The sequence below is a fragment of the Bufo gargarizans genome, unplaced genomic scaffold (genome assembly GCF_014858855.1).
Source record: "Bufo gargarizans isolate SCDJY-AF-19 unplaced genomic scaffold, ASM1485885v1 fragScaff_scaffold_220_pilon, whole genome shotgun sequence".
NCBI classification, from domain to species: Eukaryota; Metazoa; Chordata; class Amphibia; order Anura; family Bufonidae; genus Bufo; species Bufo gargarizans.
In genome coordinates, this window is record NW_025334073.1 from 215,381 (window position 1) to 238,889 (window position 23,509).

Genomic DNA, 23,509 nt, shown 5'->3' on the forward strand with positions numbered 1-23,509 from the left:
CCTACACGTACCTTTAGGCTGTAGCCCTGGCAATGTTCCCTCTAATGAGTGCTGCAGTTTGGGGCCCGGGCGCTGCTTGCTGTAAATCGTTTGGGGCCCGGGCGCTGCTCGTTGTAAATCGCACCATACAGAACCACATTAAAAAAAAATTCACATACAGCACCGTAATAATTAGCTATAAAGCAGACGGATTTCCAGAGACGTAGAGCAGTGAAGGTTAGTGTCTATATCCCTGGTGGTCTAGGAAAGTGAAAAGATCAATGTTTGCAATCTGCATCTCTGGTGGCTTAGGACAGTGAAGGGGTTAATGTTGGTATGCCTTGTGGTCTAGCACATCATTGGTGGTCTTGGGCAGTGTTGGGGTCATTGTTTTTATCCCTGTAGTCTAGGACAGTGAAGGGGTTAATGTTGGTAGGCCTGGTGGTCTAGCATTTTGCTGGTGGTCTTGAGTAGTGAAAGGGTAAATGTAGGTATCCCTACATTTGGGTCTAGGGAAATCAGGGAATAATGTCAATGTACCTGCTGGTCTAAAGCAGTAAAGGTTTCTGATGGGTAGTAGTCAAAGGGTTAATGCTGTATACCCGGGGTCCACTGGTTACCTAACTATCTAGGCTCAATTGTGACTAGAATGTATGGGTCCTTAGGAGAATCCAGCCCCATCCCCCAACGATCCTCCGAACCCATGTCCTCCACCCCACCAACCTTCACCCTAAACCCAACCCTAGGGCTTGTTATCTTCATGGACTGTTCTTATGTCCATAACGGACATGTTCCTTCTTGGAGCAGTTTCTGTGTGGGACCTGCTTTTAACCAATGGTTGTCCATGTGCCGATTAGCCCCATTGTATCCCACTAAAAACGCAGGAGGACCCACAGCATGCAAGATGCAAAACCTCCCGAGACCCATACATTCTAGGCTTCATCCTCCAGCCTGATCATAGTGATGATAGGACAGAGGAGCTGCTCGGTCAGGATCGGCCGCTGAACTTGGGCCCATTGGCAGCTCTGGCCACCACTAGGACCCAGGTAGCCACAGGGACCCCATTGACCTCTTCATACAATCCGTACAGGATTCAAACCCGGCACTCCAGTGCCGCTGGGTAAGACTGAAACCACCGCGTGGCATCGAAGTGATTTCTTCCCTTTCTCGGATCCTTGGCTTCTTTCTTCCATCTTTTGCTGTCGCTCGAGTGTCTGGGTTTTCGGACACCAGTGATATAACTGGCGCTATCGATTGCCAGTTTATTCTGTGCCCCTGAGAGATGGAAGTGCGGAAGTCGATCCTTTCGTCTCAATCAATCTCCTCTCCCCCTCCCCCGCCTCGATCCAAGGATGAAACTCTAAAATCTACAAGACGTCAAAACCTAATGAAGTGCCGTCTGACCAGGACCCCATTAAACTGTCACTTGTACTTAGCCACCAGAACCGCGCGTCTCAGAGAGAGAACAGAATGCGCTGCCGCCTGACAGAGGCCATTACTCAGTGCGCGCGGTTATTGGCAGAGGACGCAATATAAAGGGTCTGCTCAGAGAGAGGTCCGTGGGGGGGGCACAGGTGAGGAGTGAGCGCAGTTCATGACTGATATGATCTTCACCGCGGGTCAGTCTCTGTGTGGATTGGTTTTCCACAGTGTGTCGGTGTACTCACCAGACTAGAACCCACTAAACGACTACAGACCCAAGAAACAGACTCTCTAAATGCAGCCTCCCGAGCAGACCCCCCCAAAAAATACACCCCAAACCAGACTCTCTAAATGCAGCCTCCCGAGCAGACCCCCAAAATAAATACACCCCAAACCAGACTCTCTAAATGCAGCCTCCCGAGCAGACCCCCAAAATAAATACACGCTAAACCAGACTCTCTAAATGCAGCCTCCCGAGCAGACCCCCAAAAAATACACCCCAAACCAGACTCTCTAAATGCAGCCTCCCGAGCAGACCCCCAAAATAAATACACCCCAAACCAGACTCTCTAAATGCAGCCTCCCGAGCAGACCCCCAAAATAAATACACCCCAAGCCAGACTCTCTAAATGCAGCCTCCCGAGCAGACCCCCAAAATAAATACACCCTAAACCAGACTGTCTAAATACAGCCTCCCGAGCAGACCCCCAAAATAAATACACCCAAACCAGACTCTCTAAATACCGCCTCCTGAGCAGACCCCCAAAATAAATACACCCTAAACCAGACTGTCTAAATGCAGCCTCCCGAGCAGACCCCCAAAATAAATACACCCCAAACCAGACTCTCTAAATGCAGCCTCCCGAGCAGACCCCCAAAATAAATACACGCTAAACCAGACTCTCTAAATGCAGCCTCCCGAGCAGACCCCCCCAAAAAATACACCCCAAACCAGACTCTCTAAATGCAGCCTCCCGAGCAGACCCCCAAAATAAATACACGCTAAACCAGACTCTCTAAATGCAGCCTCCCAAGCAGACCCCCCCAAAAAATACACCCCAAACCAGACTCTCTAAATGCAGCCTCCCGAGCAGACCCCCAAAATAAATACACCCCACACCAGACTCTCTAAATGCAGCCTCCCGAGCAGACCCCCAAAATAAATACACGCTAAACCAGACTCTCTAAATGCAGCCTCCCGAGCAGACCCCCCAAAAAAATACACCCCAAACCAGACTCTCTAAATGCAGCCTCCCGAGCAGACCCCCAAAATAAATACACCCCACACCAGACTCTCTAAATGCAGCCTCCCGAGCAGACCCCCCCAAAAAATACACCCCAAACCAGACTCTCTAAATGCAGCCTCCCGAGCAGACCCCCAAAATAAATACACCCCACACCAGACTCTCTAAATGCAGCCTCCCGAGCAGACCCCCAAAATAAATACACGCTAAACCAGACTCTCTAAATGCAGCCTCCCGAGCAGACCCCCCAAAAAAATACACCCCAAACCAGACTCTCTAAATGCAGCCTCCCGAGCAGACCCCCAAAATAAATACACCCCACACCAGACTCTCTAAATGCAGCCTCCCGAGCAGACCCCCCCAAAAAATACACCCCAAACCAGACTCTCTAAATGCAGCCTCCCGAGCAGACCCCCCCAAAAATACACCCCAAACCAGACTCTCTAAATGCAGCCTCCCGAGCAGACCCCCAAAATAAATACACCCCAAACCAGACTCTCTAAATGCAGCCTCCCGAGCAGACCCCCCAAAAAATACACCCCAAACCAGACTCTCTAAATGCAGCCTCCCGAGCAGACCCCCCCAAAAAATACACCCCAAACCAGACTCTCTAAATGCAGCCTCCCGAGCAGACCCCCAAAATAAATACACCGAAACCAGACTCTCTAAATACAGCCTCCCGAGCAGACCCCCAAAATAAATACACGCTAAACCAGACTCTCTAAATGCAGCCTCCCGAGCAGACCCCCAAAATAAATACACCCCAAACCAGACTCTCTAAATGCAGCCTCCCGAGCAGACCCCAAAATAAATACACGCTAAACCAGACTCTCTAAATGCAGCCTCCCGAGCAGACCCCCAAAATAAATACACCCTAAACCAGACTCTAAATGCAGCCTCCCGAGCAGACCCCCAAAATAAATACACCCTAAACCAGACTGTCTAAATTCAGCTTCCCGAGCAGACCCCGCAAAATGATTACACCCTAAACCAGACTCTCTAAATGCAGCCTCCCGAGCAGACCCCCAAAATAAATACACCCTAAACCAGACTCTAAATGCAGCCTCCCGAGCAGACCCCCAAAATAAATACACCCTAAACCAGACTCTCTAAATACAGCCTCCTGAGCAGACCCCCAAAATTAATACACCTAATTAAAGCCTCTAAACCAAATTCCCTTAATGCAGCTACTGAAGAGACCACTGAAATAAGTAGAACCCCCCAAGTCAGAACGCTTAAAAGCAGACTGAGAGCAGACCCCCTAATTACATTCAAACTCAAAACCACCTAAACTAACACAGACCCCAGATCAGACCTCATGCCCTAACAAAACACCTCCTCCTCCTCCTCTCTTTCCTGCTTTCCATTTGGCTTAAGGACCTGCTGAGGTCATGTGACTCTTTGTAGGTCCTTCTGTAGATCTTGCACCACACACTGTGCATCGTATCTTGGGGGATCAGTGCGCACTTTACTTTGTTCTGAATTTTGCTGCGATTTTTGAAAAAAGAAACATGAAAAAAATCTCGATTTGCATCTGTGCAGTCTAAACCTCAGGACCAAAGAGGTCACCTAAAGTGCCCATGTTCTAGTCGGCCATTGGTTCTGACACCTTCTATCAGCACCTGCAGTAACGTTGTCAGCGTTGTTTTACAAAAACTAAGAGACCTTATCACTGATACCATGTGACTGTGCTGTGGCCCTTACATAGAGGGCCCCAATTTCCCCTTCTAAATCCTAAAGTCAAAATATCAGAAGTGGGCAAAACAAAAACGGCATGGAACGCTCTAATCTGTAGAATCCATCTCAGGACTTGCTTCCCTTGGCATCAGAAGGGTTAATGCTGTAATTGGGCCGCACCTCTTATCGGAGTTATTACACACCTGTTTGCCCTCCAGCGCAGCTTGTGAAAACGGCAGAATCCGGTCATTGGGGACGTCACGTGCGCCACTCCAGATTTTATTATGCCAATCCTACATAATGATCCTCCAGAGCTGCGGCTCCATCCACCGCCGTGGCCAATACCGTCTATAGGCACTTATACCGCCATCACATGAGTGCGTGAGGCAACTGCGCTCCAAGATGTTCTGCATACAAAACACAATTACTGTGCAGCTCCGAGCTGAGGGTGATGCGCTCCGCAGGGATGGATGACTCTCACTCCGTCTGTGTCATATGTTCCGCAAACACCAAATGAAAACAACGGATTCGACTTTTAATTCAAGCGTCTATGAGGCACCCGGGGGCAGCAGCGCGTTCTGCATCATTGGAAGGAGCACAAGTGTGAACACTCCGCACATACCGCCTAACCAAATACGGTATTATCATAACAAGCAGCCAGCGCCGGGCAGCGAGAGATCCGACATGGGTTCTCTGGTCCAGAACATTTGTCTTCCTTACTAATCCCAGTGCAGCATCCACACACCGCTATAATACAGCGCGGCTACTGAAACATGAAGACCTCCTGCTCTATATCATCATACATAGGAGCAGTATTATAGCAGTTATATTCCTGTACATAGGAGCAGTATTATAGTAGTTATAGTCTTGTACATAGGAGCAGTATTATAGTAGTTATATTCCTGTACATAGTAGGCAGTATATAGTAGTTATATTCTTGTACATAGGAGCAGTATTGATAGTAGTTATATTCCTGTACATAGGAGCAGTATTTATAGTAGTTATATTCTTGTACATAGGAGGCAGTAACTTACTAGTAGTTATATATTATATTTGTACATAGGAGCAGTATTATAGTAGTTATATTCTTGTACATAGGAGCAGTATTATAGTAGTTATATTCTTGTACATAGGAGCAGTATTATAGTAGTTATATTCTTGTACATAGGAGCAGTATTATAGTAGTTATATTCTTGTACATAGGAGCAGTATTATAGTAGTTATATTCTTGTACATAGGAGGCAGTATTATAGTAGTTATATTCTGTACATAGGAGCAGTATTAGTAGTTTATTCTGTACATAGGAGCAGTATTATAGTAGTTATATTCTTGTACATAGAAGTATTATAGTAGTTATATTCTTGTACATAGGAGCAGTATTATAGTAGTTATATTCTTGTACATAGGAGCAGTATATAGTAGTTATATTCTTGTACATAGGGCAGTATTATAGTAGTTATATTCTTGTACATAGGAGCAGTATTATAGTAGTTATATTCTTGTACATAGGAGCAGTATTATAGTAGTTATATTCGTACATAGGAGCAGTATTATAGTAGTATATTCTTGTACATAGGAGCAGTATTATAGTAGTTATATTCTTGTACATAGGAGCAGTATTATAGTAGTTATATTCTTGTACATAGGAGCAGTATTATAGTAGTTATATTCTGTACATAGGAGCAGTATTATAGTAGTTATATTCTTGTACATAGGAAGTATTATAGTAGTTATATTCTTGTACATAGGAGCAGTATTATAGTAGTTATATTCTTGTACATAGGAGCAGTATTATAGTAGTTATATTCTTGTACATAGGAGCAGTATTATAGTAGTTATATTCTTGTACATAGGAGCAGTATATAGTAGTTATATTCTTGTACATAGAGCAGTATTATAGTAGTTATATTCTTGTACATAGGAGGCAGTATTATAGTTTATATTCTTGTACATAGGAGCAGTATTATAGTAGTTATATTCTTGTACATAGGAGCAGTATTATAGTTATATTCTTGTACATAGGAGCAGTATTATAGTAGTTATATTCTTGTACATAGGAGCAGTATTATAGTAGTTATATTCTTGTACATAGGAGCAGTATTATAGTAGTTATATTCTTGTACATAGGCAGTATTATAGTAGTTATATTCTTGTACATAGGAGCAGTATTATAGTAGTTATATTCTTGTACATAGGAGGCAGTATTATAGTAGTTATATTCTTGTACATAGGAGCAGTATATAGTAGTTATATTCTTGTACATAGGAGCAGTATTATAGTAGTTATATTCTTGTACATAGGAGCAGTATTATAGTAGTTATATTCTTGTATATAGGAGGCAGTATTATAGTAGTTATATTCTTGTACATAGGAGCAGTATTATAGTAGTTATATTCTTGTACATAGGAGCAGTATTATAGTAGTTATATTCTTGTACATAGGAGGTATTATAGTAGTTATATTCTTGTACATAGGAGCAGTATTATAGTAGTTATATTCTTGTACATAGGAGCAGTATTATAGTAGTTATATTCTTGTACATAGGAGCGTAGATTATAGTAGTTTATTCTTGTACATAGGAGCAGTATTATAGTAGTTATATTCTTGTACATAGGAGCAAGTATTATAGTAGTTATTATTCTTGTACATAGGAGAAGTATTATAGTAGTTATATTCTTGTACATAGGAGCAGTATATAGTAGGTTATATTCTTGTACATAGGAGCAGTATGATAGTAGTTATATTCTTGTACATAGGAGCAGTATTATAGTAGTTATATTCTTGACATAGGAGCAGTATTATAGTAGTTATATTCTTGTACATAGGGAGCAGTATTATAGTAGTTATATTGTTGTACTAGGAGCAGTATTATAGTATTATATTCTTGTACATTAGGAGCAGTATTATAGTAGTTATATTCTTGTACATAGGAGGCAGTATATAGTAGTTTATATTCTTGTACATAGGAGCAGTATATAGTAGTTATATTCTTGTACATAGGAGCAGTATTATAGTAGTTATATTCTTGTACATAGGAGCAGTATATAGTAGTATTATTCTTGTACATAGGAGGCAGTATTAAGTAGTTATATTCTTGTACATAGGAGCAGTATTATAGTAGTTATATTCTTGTACATAGGAGCAGTATTATAGTAGTTATTATTCTTGTGACACTAGGAGCAGTATTATAGTAGATTATATTCTTGTACATAGGAGCAGTATATAGTAGTTATATTCTTGTACATAGGAGCAGTATTATAGTAGTTTATTCTTGTACATAGGAGCAGTATTATAGTAGTTATATTCTTGTACATAGGAGCAGTATTAGTTATATTCTTGTACATAGGAGCAGTATTATAGTAGTTATATTCTTGTACATAGGAGCAGTATTATAGTAGTTATATTCTTGTACATAGGAGCAGTATTATAGTAGTTATATTCTTATACATAGGAGGCAGTATTATAGTAGTTTATTATTGTACATAGGAGCAGTATTATAGTAGTTATATTCTTGTACATAGGAGCAGTATTATAGTAGTTATATTCTTGTACATAGGAGTATTATAGTAGTTATATTCTTATACATAGGAGGCAGTATTATAGTAGTTATATTCTTGTACATAGGAGCAGTATTATAGTAGTTATATTCTTGTACATGGAGGCAGTATTATAGTGTTATATTCTTGTACAGGAGGCAGTATTATAGTAGTTATATTCTTGTACATAGGAGCAGTATTATAGTAGTTATATTCTTGTACATAGGAGCAGTATTATAGTAGTTATATTCTTGTACATAGGAGGCAGTATTATAGTAGTTATATTCTTGTACATAGGAGCAGTATTATAGTAGTTATATTCTTGTACATAGGAGCAGTATTATAGCAGATATATTCTTATAGTAGTTATATTCTGGTACATAGGAGGCAGTAATATAGTAGTTATATAGGAGCAGTATTATAGCAGTTATGTTTGTTCCTATTGTTCCTATATTTGGGTATAGTAAATGATTATCCTGGGAGCTTGATGCTGAAAAATGCAGGGGCATTGCTGCCTGGGTCTCCGCGTCTGCTGTGTGATGCTGCATTGTTTATGTGTGTAGGTTTTGGCTTTGTACTGGCTGCACTGCGTGATGAGAATAGACATCAAGTCCCCCTTCAGCTCAGGCCTCACATCATTACTGCGCGTTCAGTATAACAAGTTTAGGTGCTGGCAGAGTAAGACGTGATATGGAGTATAACACTCATCATGGATAATATAATACAAGGCTCAAGCACACAGAGCTGTCAGAGTCTTATTCCCACTGTCTTCCTGTAGGTGAAGTTCTCCACTGCCCTCATCAGTTTTCTCACTCTTTGTTCTACTTTTCTCTGCCATTTTTTTTTTCTATTTGTATATTGTGGAGAGTGCGGTGATACTTTATATCGATGTGAGATTATCTCTGTGTCTCTAAACACTTTACATACCTCCGATTGGCATTGAGCTTCTATGTACACTGAGATGTGCACCCAGATCTTTTTGATGAATTGTTCCTCATTCTTACGTCAGTGTTCGGTCAGTGATTTCCATCAGTGATTGTGAGCCAAAACCAGGACTGGAGCCTCCACAGACATAAGGTATAGGGGAAAGATCTGCCCCCGTTCTGTGTTTAGAGCCGTACCTGGTTTGGGCTCATAATCACTGATGGAAATCACTGACCGAACACTGACTAACATCGTTACCTCTGTTGGATGTATCATTATATTTTCATTTGAGAAAATGGGTATGGCAGCTTTAGGTGTGACTAGAGAAGTCATTTATCAGCCATCTAATGACTATCCCTCAGCAGGTGTGCTCTGTCATCTTCCCATTATGACTGGCTCAGGGTGCTGCGTCTGACAGTGGGTGACATCATGGGTTGGGAGGTGACATCATCGGGCGGTCTGATGTCTCATGTGACAGTGTATCAGATGTTCTTCTGTTCCTCTCGTCTCATCCTTCTCTCTCTTCCTCCATTCAGCTCCTCCGGCTCTCAAGATGTCCGTGAATGAGACGCTGGTGGTGAATCCAGGAGACAACGTCACCATGCAGTGCACGCTTACCGGAGGCGACCCCCCACCCAAAGCCGTCTGGTCTCACTCCCCGAACCCCATGCCACCCAACAGCATTAGTAAAGGGGGGAACCTCACCATACGGCACATCCGAGCGGAGGACTCCGGCTTCTATAACTGCACGGCCATCAACAACGTGGGGAACCCGGCCAAGAAGACGGTCAACCTCCTAGTGAGATGTATGTCCTGTACCAGGCCAGTAACTGTACAAGAATGTGTGATGGCACCGCTGATCTCTGGTGAATGGATAGGCGCCATTCTCAGTGATGTCACCGCTGATCTCTAGTGAATAGATAGGCTGCATTCTCAGTGATGGCACCGCTGATCTCTAGTGATGGATAGGCGGCATTCTCAGTGATGTCACCGCTGATCTCTAGTGAATGGATAGGCTGCATTCTCAGTGAAGGCACTGCTGATCTCTGGTGAATGGATAGGCTGCATTCTCAGTGATGTCACCGCTGATCTCTAGTGAATAGATAGGCTGCATTCTCAGTGATGTCACCGCTGATCTCTAGTGAATGGATAGGCTGCATTCTCAGTGATGTCACCGCTGATCTCTAGTGAATGGATAGGCGGCATTCTCAGTGATGTCACCGCTGATCTCTAGTGAATAGATAGGCTGCATTCTCAGTGATGTCACCGCTGATCTCTAGTGATGGATAGGCTGCATTCTCAGTGATGTCACCGCTGATCTCTAGTGATGGATAGGCTGCATTCTCAGTGATGTCACCGCTGATCTCTAGTGATGGATAGGCTGCATTCTCAGTGATGTCACCGCTGATCTCTAGTGAATAGATAGGCGGCATTCTCAGTGATGGCACCGCTGATTTCTAGTGATGGATAGGCTGCATTCTCAGTGATGTCACCGCTGATCTCTAGTGAATAGATAGGCTGCATTCTCAGTGATGGCACCGCTGATCTCTAGTGATGGATAGGCGGCATTCTCAGTGATGTCACCGCTGATCTCTAGTGAATGGATAGGCTGCATTCTCAGTGAAGGCACTGCTGATCTCTGGTGAATGGATAGGCTGCATTCTCAGTGATGTCACCGCTGATCTCTAGTGAATAGATAGGCTGCATTCTCAGTGATGTCACCGCTGATCTCTAGTGAATGGATAGGCTGCATTCTCAGTGATGTCACCGCTGATCTCTAGTGAATGGATAGGCGGCATTCTCAGTGATGTCACCGCTGATCTCTAGTGAATAGATAGGCTGCATTCTCAGTGATGTCACCGCTGATCTCTAGTGATGGATAGGCTGCATTCTCAGTGATGTCACCGCTGATCTCTAGTGATGGATAGGCTGCATTCTCAGTGATGTCACCGCTGATCTCTAGTGATGGATAGGCTGCATTCTCAGTGATGTCACCGCTGATCTCTAGTGAATAGATAGGCGGCATTCTCAGTGATGGCACCGCTGATTTCTAGTGATGGATAGGCTGCATTCTCAGTGATGTCACCGCTGATCTCTAGTGAATAGATAGGCGGCATTCTCAGTGATGGCACCGCTGATCTCTAGTGAATGGATGAGCGGCATTACCAGTGATGTCACCGCTGATCTCTACTGAATGGATAGGCTGCATTCTCAGTGATGTCACCGCTGGTCTCTAGTGAATGGATAGGCTGCATTCTCAGTCATGGCACCGCTGATCTGTAGAGAATGCCGCTGATCTCTAGTTAATGGATAGGCGGCATTCTCAGTGATGTCGCCGCTGATCTTTTGTACCTGGATAGGCATTGATTTCATGCAGCGGACGCCTCTGTGGACGGAGTTGATCAGACACGTTTGTGGCGAGGAGACGTGAATGTTCTTTATGTGGTTGATGAGTCTTTCGCCCACCGCGGACGTTCTATAATCTGTTCTACAATCCGCTCTCTTAAAGGAAAAGCATTTACATGTTTTGATTGATCACCTTTTTCACAATCTCTGCTTGCTGTCTGTGAATGGAGTCATTGTTGGTGTTAGAGTTATCCTATCCTCTCACCGCCTCAGTCCTTTTTCCTGCCCGAGCTTCTGAGAGCCATCACTTTTTATTTTTCCATCGATGTGAAGGCTTGTTTTTTGCAGGATAAGTTGTATTTTTACGGCTGCAGTTCATGTCCCATATAATGTGCTGAGAAACGAAAACCAATATTTTGTGGGTGGAATAAAAAATATCGGTAGTTGTGCCGAGCGCTGGGAGCGCAGGGTGGGCCGAACACGTCTTTGTGCCGAGCGCTGGGAGCGCAGGGTGGGCCGAACACGTCTTTGTGCCGAGCGCTGGGAGCGCAGGGTGGGCCGAACACGTCTTTGTGCCGAGCGCTGGGAGCGCAGGGTGGGCCGAACACGTCTTTGTGCCGAGCGCTGGGAGCGCAGGGTGGGCCGAACACGTCTGCGGCTCCGTGATGAACAAACGTATCAAATCTATCAAATGTATCAACTTTATAATGTGTCTGTTTATTGTTGTGCTGATTTGTTTTGCTGCCTCCCCCTCCCCCGACTCCTGTAACTCATGTATGTCCTGGTTGTGCCAGCTGTGCCGGGCTCCTTGTTTGTGGGGCACATTTTTGTTTTTATTGGTATCATTTTGGGGTTCATACAACTTTGTGATAATTTTAAGGAGATGTGATCAGAAGCAGCATTTCTGCAGTAGTATTTTCTTGCACCATTCACAGTGCGGGATAAATAATGCGATATTCACATTTTTCTGAAACAAAGTTTGGGACACATAGACACCAACGATGATTATTTATTGTGGCTTCAACATTCTGATTTCTTTTTTAAAATATTTTTAGATATTTTTGTAACCTTTTTTCTTCCCGATCCCTTGTACATCCCCGGAGGTGTCTTCTCCTGAGCTCGCCCCGTACAACTAGGGATGAGCGAACATCTGTTTTCCAAGTTTGGCGTCCAAGGTTCAGGTTGTCTAAGAATTTCCGTTATGGATTCCGCTAACAGGTACCAGCCACTTATGGTCCGCGGTAACGGAATTCTTAGATAACTGAAGCTTTTAGTTCGCTCATCCCTATGTCCAACCCTTCGGAGCTCCATCATGCATGGACTGCAAAGGTCTGGGGTGGTGATCTGTAACGGGGCCCCCACCGGCCATGGCACGTCTATGTTCCAGGCTGATAGACGACACAACCCCTCAGCCCATGTGTGCAGCACTAGGTCAGCCCCAAGTTTCCATTCACTGACAGACGACACAACCCCTCAGCCCATGTGTGCAGCACTAGGTCAGCCCCAAGTTTCCATTCACTGACAAGAAGTGATGCCGGTTTTCCTCCAGTTGATGCCCCTGCGTTTGTCTTCTGCCCCTCACAGCTATGAGGAACCTCACCTATCAGATCACCCCTGACGTCATCAAGGAGAGCGAGACCATCCAGCTGGGCCAGGACCTGAAGATCTCCTGCCACGTGGACGCCGTGCCCCAAGACAAGGTCCAGTACACCTGGTACAAGAACCAGAAGGTCATAAAGACCTCGGACCGCATCGTGATCACCAAGAATGACCTAGAACTGCCCCCGGTCACCAGCAGCCTGGAGATCATCGACCTTCGCTTTAGTGACTATGGCACCTACTTGTGTGACGCCTCGTTACCCAACCTGCCCCTCACCCTGAACAGCAGCGACATCAACATCTCCGCAGAGACAGGTGAGAGGTGCACTGGTCGATTCTCCAGTCACAATCAGTCTGCATTGTGCTGATGCATGCATCCAGGGCAGTTTGTTTGGGGGTCCTGTGATGCACATATGGATTGTTGCATTCTGGGCAATTATGTTTTCTGCATTACTATGATGTCCAGTGTCTGGAGCAGATCTCCAGGGCAGAGACTGAGCCCCACAATGTCATTGACTTCTGCCAAGTACAAAGCCACATCCCACAGTGTGAATACAATGCGAGGCCTCAGGGTCTGCGGCTACTGCACCTCACTGCCTAGGCATTATCTGTGCGGGCCCCCACCCTGCTCCAAGCCTTGTGCATTTATCCTGCTCTCCTGGGGCGTCCCCCTCTATAGGGATGCGCCGGGGAAAAGTCCTCTCCGGGAATCTTGCCAATTAAAAAGGCCAAAGACAAGTGACACCCCCTATACAAATCACTGCGCCCGAAAAGTGTTCGATTAGTAATTCAGACCCCAAAACTTTGTCAGCCTCTAGAACAGGTATCCAAATCATATCCCAGATCAGCCCCCCAACCTAATGAGACCCCGGATCAGCCCCCCAACCTAATGAGACCCCGGATCAGCCCCCCTAACCTAATGAGACCCCGGATCAGCCCCCCAACCTAATAAGACCCCGGATCAGCCCCCCAACCTAATGAGACCCCGGATCAGCCCCCCTAACCTAATAAGACCCCGGATCAGCCCCCCAACCTAATGAGACCCCGGATCAGCCCCCCTAACCTAATGAGACCCCAGATCAGCCCCCCAACCTAATGAGACCCCAGATCAGTCCCCCTAACCTAATGAGACCCCGGATCAGCCCCCCAACCTAATGAGACCCCAGATCAGCCCCCCTAACCTGATGAGACCCCAGATCAGCCCCACTAACCTAATGATACCCCAGATCAGCTCCACTAACCTAATGATACCCCGGATCAGCCCCCCTAACCTAATGAGACCCCAGATCAGCCCCCCTAACCTAATGAGACCCCGGATCAGACTCCCTAACCTAATGAGACCCCGGATCAGCCCCCCTAACCTAATGAGACCCCGGATCAGCTCCCCTAACCTAATAAGACCCCGGATCAGCCCCCCAACCTAATGAGACCCCGGATCAGCCCCCCTAACCTAATAAGACCCCGGATCAGCCCCCCAACTTAATGAGACCCCGGATCAGCCCCCCTAACCTAATGAGACCCCAGATCAGCCCCCCAACCTAATGAGACCCCAGATCAGTCCCCCTAACCTAATGAGACCCCGGATCAGCCCCCCAACCTAATGAGACCCCAGATCAGCCCCCCTAACCTGATGAGACCCCAGATCAGCCCCACTAACCTAATGATACCCCAGATCAGCTCCACTAACCTAATGATACCCCGGATCAGCCCCCCTAACCTAATGAGACCCCAGATCAGCCCCCCTAACCTAATGAGACCCCAGATCAGCCCCCCTAACCTAATGAGACCCCGGATCAGACCCCCTAACCTAATGAGACCCAGATCAGCCCCCCTAACCTAATGAGACCCCAGATCAGCCCCCCTAACCTAATGAGACCCCGGATCAGACTCCCTAACCTAATGAGACCCCGGATCAGCCCCCCTAACCTAATGAGACCCCGGATCAGCCCCCCTAACCTAATGAGACCCCAGATCAGCCCCACTAACCTAATAGACCCCAGATCAGCCCCACTAACCTAATAGACCCCAGATCAGCCCCCCTAACCTAATGAGACCCCAAATCAGCCCCCCTAACCTAATGAGACCCCAAATCAGCTCCCCTAACCTAATGAGACCCCAGATTAGCCCCCCTAACCTAATAGACCCCAGGTCAGCCCCCCTAACCTAATAAGACCCCAGATTAACCCCCCTAACTTAATAGACCCCAGATCAGCCCCCCTAACCTAATAGACCCCGGATCAGGCCCCCTAACCTAATGAGACCCCAGATCAGCCCCCCTAACCTGAGACCCCAGATCAGGCCCCCTAACCTGAGACCCCAGATCAGCCCCCCTAACCTAATGAGACCCCAGATCAGCCCCCCAACCTAATGAGACCCCAGATCAGTCCCCCTAACCTAATGAGACCCCGGATCAGCCCCCCAACCTAATGAGACCCCAGATCAGCCCCCCTAACCTGATGAGACCCCAGATCAGCCCCACTAACCTAATGATACCCCAGATCAGCTCCACTAACCTAATGATACCCCGGATCAGCCCCCCTAACCTAATGAGACCCCAGATCAGCCCCCCTAACCTAATGAGACCCCGGATCAGACTCCCTAACCTAATGAGACCCCGGATCAGCCCCCCTAACCTAATGAGACCCCGGATCAGCCCCCCAACCTAATGAGACCCCGGATCAGCCCCCCTAACCTAATGAGACCCCAGATCAGACCCCCTAACCTAATGAGACCCCAGATCAGCCCCCCTAACCTAATGAGACCCCAGATCAGCCCCCCTAACCTAATGAGACCCCGGATCAGACTCCCTAACCTAATGAGACCCCGGATCAGCCCCCCTAACCTAATGAGACCCCGGATCAGCCCCCCTAACCTAATGAGACCCCAGATCAGCCCCACTAACCTAATAGACCCCAGATCAGCCCCACTAACCTAATAGACCCCAGATCAGCCCCCCTAACCTAATGAGACCCCAAATCAGCCCCCCTAACCTAATGAGACCCCAAATCAGCTCCCCTAACCTAATGAGACCCCAGATTAGCCCCCCTAACCTAATAGACCCCAGGTCAGCCCCCCTAACCTAATAAGACCCCAGATTAACCCCCCTAACTTAATAGACCCCAGATCAGCCCCCCTAACCTAATAGACCCCGGATCAGGCCCCCTAACCTAATGAGACCCCAGATCAGCCCCCCTAACCTGAGACCCCAGATCAGGCCCCCTAACCTGAGACCCCAGATCAGGCCCCCTAACCTAATGAGACCCCAGATGTGGCCCTCTAACCTAATGAGACCCCAGATCAGACCCTTAAATGTTATCTTATTATAATGCAGCATTACAATCTACTGACTTTTTAAATTTACTTTCTGTTACAAAAATTCCCCAGTTGTGAGAGATTCTATTTACTTCATTAGAATGGCGCCCCCTGGTGTTTAATCAGCATAGTAATGTGCACATCCATCTACTGTTACTGTGCACGTCCACCTTTGTCGACAGTTATAGGAAGAGAGCTGCAGCAGAAAGGACAAGCCCCCTTGGCTGTAATAGGAAACGAGCTGTAGCAGAAAAGGCACACTTACCAGCCTGTGATAGAGAGAGAGAGCACCAGCAGAAAGGGCACATCTTCTGAGCTGTGATGGGAGGGGAGCTGCAGGGGAAAGGACACACCCCTGAGCTGTGATCAGGAGAGAGCTGCAGCAGAAAGGACACACCCCTGAGCTGTGACCAGGAGAGGGCTGCAGCAGAAAGGACACACCCCTGAGCTGTGATCAGGAGAGAGCTCCAACAGCAAGGACACACCCCTGAGCTGTGATCAGGAGAGGGCTGCAGCAGAAAGGACACACCCCTGAGCTGTGATCAGGAGAGAGCTGCAACAGAAAGGACACACCCCTGAGCTGTGATCAGGAGAGAGTTGCAGCAGAAAGGACACACCCTTGAGCTGCCAACTAGAAACAAATCTAGCAGAGCAATTAAAGCAATAAATTTGGACCCTAGACCAGATCTCAAAATGAAGCCTCAGACCAGACCCCCATATCAGACGCCAGACAGACACAAGCATTGGCTGGCCTCTCCTGCCTCCTGCACAGATGCCGATCAGCGTCGGGACTTTGTATGTGTCTTAGCAAATCCAGAGCGGCCATTACATATCCTGCTAGATCCCATAGGAAGCAAAAGAGGGTACAGTGAGATGAGGGGAGTGGACCCCGGGGGGCTCGCCAGTCAGACCGGCTTGTAGACTGAGACTGGGAGACCAAGACTGCAGCCGCCGCAGATATGAAGGCACAGTCTCGGAGGTCTAGACTGGAGGACCATCATATATCCAGAGGAAGCCTTTCACAGTTCTGACCTCTGAGGGTGTGATGGCGGCAGATGGGGGCTCAGCTATATGGAGAGGGACACTTACAGCTGCGACACTTCACTTACTGTCTCTTTCCTTTCACTGTTTTCCTTGCAGTCCCTCCGTCCATCAGCGTCCCCCGGGGGCAGTTAGTCATCACCGTAAGGGAGGGGTCCACCGCGGAGCTGCAGTGCGAGGTGCGAGGAAAGCCGCTGCCGCCGGTTTTGTGGACTCGAATGGACAAGGAGGCCACGTTCCCCAATGGTGAAAAGCTCATAGAAACTCCGGACGGAAAACTGAGGCTGGAAAACGTCACCCGAGAAATGAGCGGAGGCTATAAGTGTCAAACGGCGAGATATAACGGCTTCAACATCCGATCCAGGGAGGCCGCAGTGCAGCTGAATGTGCAGTGTGAGTACAGTGTGAGGCATAATGGGTACAAGCTGACATGGGCACCACACTGGTGTTGGGTGGGGGTACTCCTTTAAAGAAGAGGTATCCAAATATCAATGTATATATCTGTATGCAGTAATCTCCTGAGCTCCCTCTAGTGGTGGCTGTATATATCTGTATGTAGTAATCTCCTGAGCTCCCTCTAGTGGTGGCTGTATATATCTGTATGTAGTAATCTCCTGAGCTCCCTCTAGTGGTGACAGTATATATCTGTATGTAGTAATCTCCTGAGCTCCCTCTAGTGGTGGCTGTATATATCTGTATGTAGTAATCCCGTGAGCTCCCTCTAGTGGTAGCTGTATATATCTGTATGTAATAATCTCCTGAGCTCCCCCTAGTGGTGGCTGTATATATCTGTATGTAGTAATCTCCTGACCTCCCTCTAGTGGTGGCTGTATATATCTGTATGCAGTAATCTCCTGAGCTCCCTCTAGTGGTGGCTGTATATCTGTATGTAGTAATCTCCTGAGCTCCCTCTAGTGGTGCCTGTATATATCTGTATGTAGTAATCTCCTGAGCTCCCTCTAGTGGTGGCTGTATATATCTGTATGCAGTAATCTCCTGAGCTCCCTCTAGTGGTGGCTGTATATATCTGTATGTAGTAATCTCCTGAGCTCCCTCTAGTGGTGCCTGTATATATCTGTATGTAATAATCTCCTGAGCTCCCTCTAGTGGTGGCTGTATATATCTGTAGGCAGTAATCTCCTGAGCTCCCTCTAGTGGTGGCTGTATATATCTGTATGCAGTAATCTCCTGAGCTCCGTCTAGTGGTGGCTGTATATATCTGTATGCAGTAATCTCCGGAGCTCCCTCTAGTGATGGCTGTATATATCTGTATGCAGTAATCTCCGGAGCTCCCTCTAGTGGTGGCTGTATATATCTGTATGTAGTAATCTCCTGAGCTCCCTCTAGTGGTGGCTGTATATATCTGTATGTAGTAATCTCCTGAGCTCCCTCTAGTGGTGGCTGTATATATCTGTATGCAGTAATCTCCTGAGCTCCCCCTAGTGGTGGCTGTATATATCTGCATGTAGTAATCTCCTGAGCTCCCTCTAGTGGTGACTGTATATATCTGTATGTAGTAATCTCCTGACCTCCCTCCCTTTTTTGTATAACTGGGGTTTCTGTTATTGGTGGAGCTTATAAATCAAATAATTTGGGATTCAAAACTTGGTAAATGTGCCGCGCCGTACATGTGACTGAATAGTGGTCATCCAGACAGGAAGCTAGGAGGTTTCTTGGTGACCTGAACTATTACAACCTGTAAACATCCAGTATATGAGACAGGAAGAGGAGATTCCAGCACAGATCCCGCCTGGTGACATCCTTTGGGTTATAGTGGGAGTGCACTGTTTGCAGTGTTGGAGTTCTTCTTTAATTATGACGGAACCGGAGTCTGGAGGTGGAGATTTTCTAGGGCGACTCTGGGTATTTTTTCCCGCAGTGTCCTCATCTTCACCCAGTGTGCGCTCTGTGATTCAGCGGCCGCTCGGTTCCGTGTGGCGTTATCTCACAGGAGATCCTCCGTGCCCTTGTAGCTTTTAGATGAATACAAAGCACATGCTGTGCGGTGGAGCGGAGCCATTAAAGCCAAAATTATGGAATATGTGCAACATATGGAGGTTAAAGAGGGTTAAAGTGATGCATAGACAAGCCGGGAATTGAATTTTAGGGCAGACGTAACGGGGAGCATCTGCTACTTCCTCTTCTCCAATCATTTTATTATTCCGGTCTATCCCGACAGCCAGCGGCAGTAATGAAGTCACATTGTGCCGCCATTAACAGGCCCCAGAGTTCACAGCCAGGCGGCATTAGTGCTGATGATAATCACAGGCTAGATTTTATATCCACTTCTATCCAGTCCTCCCACAACCCCCTGCTGTCACGGAGGACTCACCGCTGGCTTCATCCCGAACTTCTTCTTTTAGGAATATAATGCTAGAAATACAGTGGAGACTGACACATTCACAGGCAGACCAGTGGGAATAGAAATGATGTGTAAATCTAGGTGACAACCCCTATAAGAAGAGACGACCAGCATCTCCTCTACAAATAAAACGGAGAATCAAGATAAACAAACAAAAACAGCACAACTGTAACTCTGACCGTATGGCGGTATTCCAGGCCGAGGTGTGAACGATAGAAAATGATATGAGAATTACTTTATTTTATTTATTTTTATTTAAAAAAAGAAGAATTATAGTTGAATAAAAATATATCATAGAATAAAAAATGATCTGATATAAAGTAAGCTAAATAAAATAAAAAATAAATAAATCAATTAAATATAATTAAGAAAAAAAAGGAGCATGTCAAAAAAAAAAAGCTGAGCAACAATAATTAAAATAAAAAAAGATTAAAAAATGATAAAGTAATATTCTAAAAGCTCTAATGTACAGGTGAAAAAAATTAGGATAATAAAATGAAGAAAATAATAGAAATATTAAAACATAAAAAAAAATGGAACCATGACGGTGTCAGATTGCGAGCCTCGGGGGGACAGGTGGTGATACTTTTGTACAGCGCTGCAGAATATGTAGGTGCCACATTGTATAAACACGGAAACGGATAACCTGACGGCGGCAGCTGTGCCCTATTATCGCTGTGAGAGTGTAATACACGGACTCCTCGGCGGTAATGGCGTTTCCTGGCGTTCTGCTCCTTGACCCGAGGTCACGCTTTCTCGGGTCCATTAAGGAATCTTGCCGTTAACGAGTCACCTGTAGCTTTTGTGCGCGAGTCTCTCTCTGCTCTAATGGAAACATCTCTCCGCGGCGCAGGTGCTTCATTAGTGCGGCTCTGGCGCCGGGGTCCTCATCTCACATGATGGCGGAGCGTGCGTTCTGAGAAGGTCTGATAATAAATGTTTTTATCTCCGCGCTCTGCCGGCATCGTCCATTTATCGCCTGCGCTCTCTTCTCTTGTGCGCAAAAGTCACATCTTGTTTCGCCGCCTCTCTCATCAGTAATAAAGAGTCCGGAAAACGCGGCGTTCACAAGATCAGTAGGAGGTGCTGATGATTTATTTATTTTTTTCCATATTTTTTATTTTTTTTGTCAAAATGAGATGTTTAACCACTTAATGACCACGGATAGGTGTTTTTACCGTGGTCATTAGTGTCCTTTATTCTAAGCTGTTACCTTTACCTGTGTCCCAGAAAGCAAGAGCTTGACTCTGATATGACCGCCGGCCTCCTGATCTCACAGCCGGCCTCCTGATCTCACAGCCGGCCTCCTGATCTCACAGCCGGCCTCCTGATCTCACAGCTGGCCTCCTGATCTCACAGCCGGCCTCCTGATCTCACAGCCGGCCTCCTGATCTCACAGCCGGCCTCCTGATCTCACAGCCGGCCTCCTGATCTCACAGCCGGCCTCCTGATCTCACCGCCGGCCTCCTGATCTCACCGCCGGCCTCCTGATCTCACAGCCGGCCTCCTGATCTCACAGCCGGCCTCCTGATCTCACAGCCGGCCTCCTGATCTCACCGCCGGCCTCCTGATCTCACAGCCGGCCTCCTGATCTCACCGCCGGCCTCCTGATCTCACCGCCGGCCTCCTGATCTCACAGCCGGCCTCCTGATGTCACAGCCGGCCTCCTGATCTCACAGCCGGCCTCCTGATCTCACAGCCGGCCTCCTGATCTCACAGCCGGCCTCCTGATCTCACAGCCGGCCTCCTGATCTCACCGCCGGCCTCCTGATCTCACAGCCGGCCTCCTGATCTCACAGCCGGCCTCCTGATCTCACAGCCGGCCTCCTGATCTCACAGCCGGCCTCCTGATCTCACAGCCCAGATCTGCACTTCCTTTAAATATGCTGCGTTTAATAGCGACTGCGGCATCTAAGTGCTTTAGAGGGAGGGAGCTCCCTCTTTCAGACATCAGCACCCCTGCAAATAAGATTGCAGGGTGTGGACGTCTGTAAACTGCCTGCGGTGTGTGCCCGGGAAGCACAGCCCGAATAGTACTGACAGCATAATACACTGTACTGCATAAGTAGTACACAGTATTATAGAAGCGATCAGAAGATCACATGTTCAGATGCCCTTGTGGGACTAATACGTAGTAAAACAGAATACAATAAAGTTTTATTTGAAAGAAAAAACCCCCACAAAATTTAAAAAATACACCTTTATTCATTGAAAAAATGCTTTTCAATGGGAAAAAATATATATATCAAATTCCCTCCACACATTTGGTATCGCCGGATACGTAATGACCTGAACTATACCATTATCACATAATTTATCCCACATAGTGAACACCACAAACAAAAAGATGAGAATTGCTGTTTTTATTTATTCACCATCATAAAGAACGAATGAAAAGCGATCAAAAAGTGTAAAGTACCCCAAAGTGATACCAATGAAAACTACAAGTCGTCCCGCAAAAATCAAGCCTTCACACAGCTCCATAGAAAGAATAATAAAAAAATGTCTGGGTCTTAGGAGGCGGCAATGCAAAAGAAAAAAATTTCATTTATTTTTTTTTTTTAAAAAGGGGGATTTTTGTGCAAAAGTAGTAAAACTTAAAAAATAAAAAACCTTTTATATGTTTGGTGTTGCTGTAACCGCACTGACTCATAGAGTAAGCATGTGATGTTAGCTGTGCCGCAAAATGCACTTGACATGCTTGGTCACTAAACACATACGGTCGTGTAAATGTAGCCTTAGGGCTCATGCACACGACCGTTGTTGTTTTACGGTCCGTTTTTCACGGATCTGTTGTTCCGTATATGAGTTTTTTTTCTCTGATTTAAGTCCTCTTCCGTTCCGTTATTCCACAAAACATATCCGTATGGTTTCCATTTGTGATCCATTTTTTGCGGATTGGAAACGGAAACAGTAACTTATTATTCACCAAACACATGAGCAGTATGGGCTGGGCGTAGCATTTCTACAGTATGGATCCGCGAAATACGGATGCGTTCTGTATTTTTTGCGGACCCATTGACTTGAATGGGGCGTGGGACCGTGATTTGCGGATAATAATAGGACATGCACAACTTTTTGGCGAAAACGGAAATACGGAAACGGAATGCACACGGAGTAACTTCCGTTGTTTTTGCAGACCCATTGAAGTGAATGGTTCCGCATACGGTTCGCAAAAAAAACCCGGAACGGTCCATCGTTCCTGGGCGGAGCTTAGCGGTCACATGACTGTGTGCACCTGCCAACTAATGCTTGGGAGGGGGAGGGGACAAGACGTGAGAGGGAGGAGCTAGAACCCTAATTGCTGGCGTGGGAAAATCGTTGTCAGGGGTATAATGGCCACGAGTTGTTACAATGTGGGAATTGTAACATTGTAACAGTTATTAGGAGCGTTTACGTGGTTACGGCTTCTGGCTCCCAGCAAGGCTTGACGCCGCAGGCCGCGCGCTGCCACAACGTGGAAACCCTACTGTAACAGTTACTGTACAGCCGTGGCCATAGAGATCTTGGAAAACTACAACTCCCAGCGTGCCACGGAGTCCCAGTTGTGCAGTAGCAGGTTGGAGTCCAGTGATGGTGTGACCCCTTTCCTCCTCTGTCCGCCGCGTTGTTTCGCCTCACGGGGTCCGTCTGATTCTCCGTGTTCTCACGTTTGGAGAAAAAGACTCAGAAAGAAGCTTGTCCTTCGCAGCAGGCGCATCCGTACACCCCTTCCCCCCGTGGTCACACACCAAGACCCAGTAAATATGAAGTGTCAGGACCAGTGATACTGGGAATTCTCCTCCAACCACCATAATAACAGAAAACACTTTTTATTAGTCCAATAACAAACTGGAGGACAGCAGCGAGCGGCCGGGTATCGCATAATGGATGCCTTTAATAGCGCGGCCTCCGGCGGGGGGTTTATATCACAGTTCACACTGCACTACAGACATGAGTAATGGAGACCCCTGCGCTCCTGCAGTACCAGGAATCCGGCCTGAGGGTCTGACCATCTTCACGTCCCCTCCGAGACTTCTTTGCTATTAATACTGTATATCATGGTGCTACCGCTATATTGTACAGAC

The 23,509-nt window shown here is 46.6% G+C and overlaps 1 protein-coding gene across 1 annotated transcript in view; it reads left to right on the top strand.

The window, feature by feature from the left end:
* Positions 1-23,509, top strand: part of LOC122922341 (MAM domain-containing glycosylphosphatidylinositol anchor protein 1-like) — a 276,736-nt gene that overhangs the window by 170,002 nt on the left and 83,225 nt on the right. Inside the window, exons 7-9 of the mRNA XM_044272917.1 lie at positions 9,319-9,588; positions 12,713-13,042; positions 17,180-17,473. Of these exons, the coding sequence (XP_044128852.1) occupies positions 9,319-9,588; positions 12,713-13,042; positions 17,180-17,473 (894 nt within the window). The remainder of the gene's footprint in view (positions 1-9,318; positions 9,589-12,712; positions 13,043-17,179; positions 17,474-23,509) is intronic.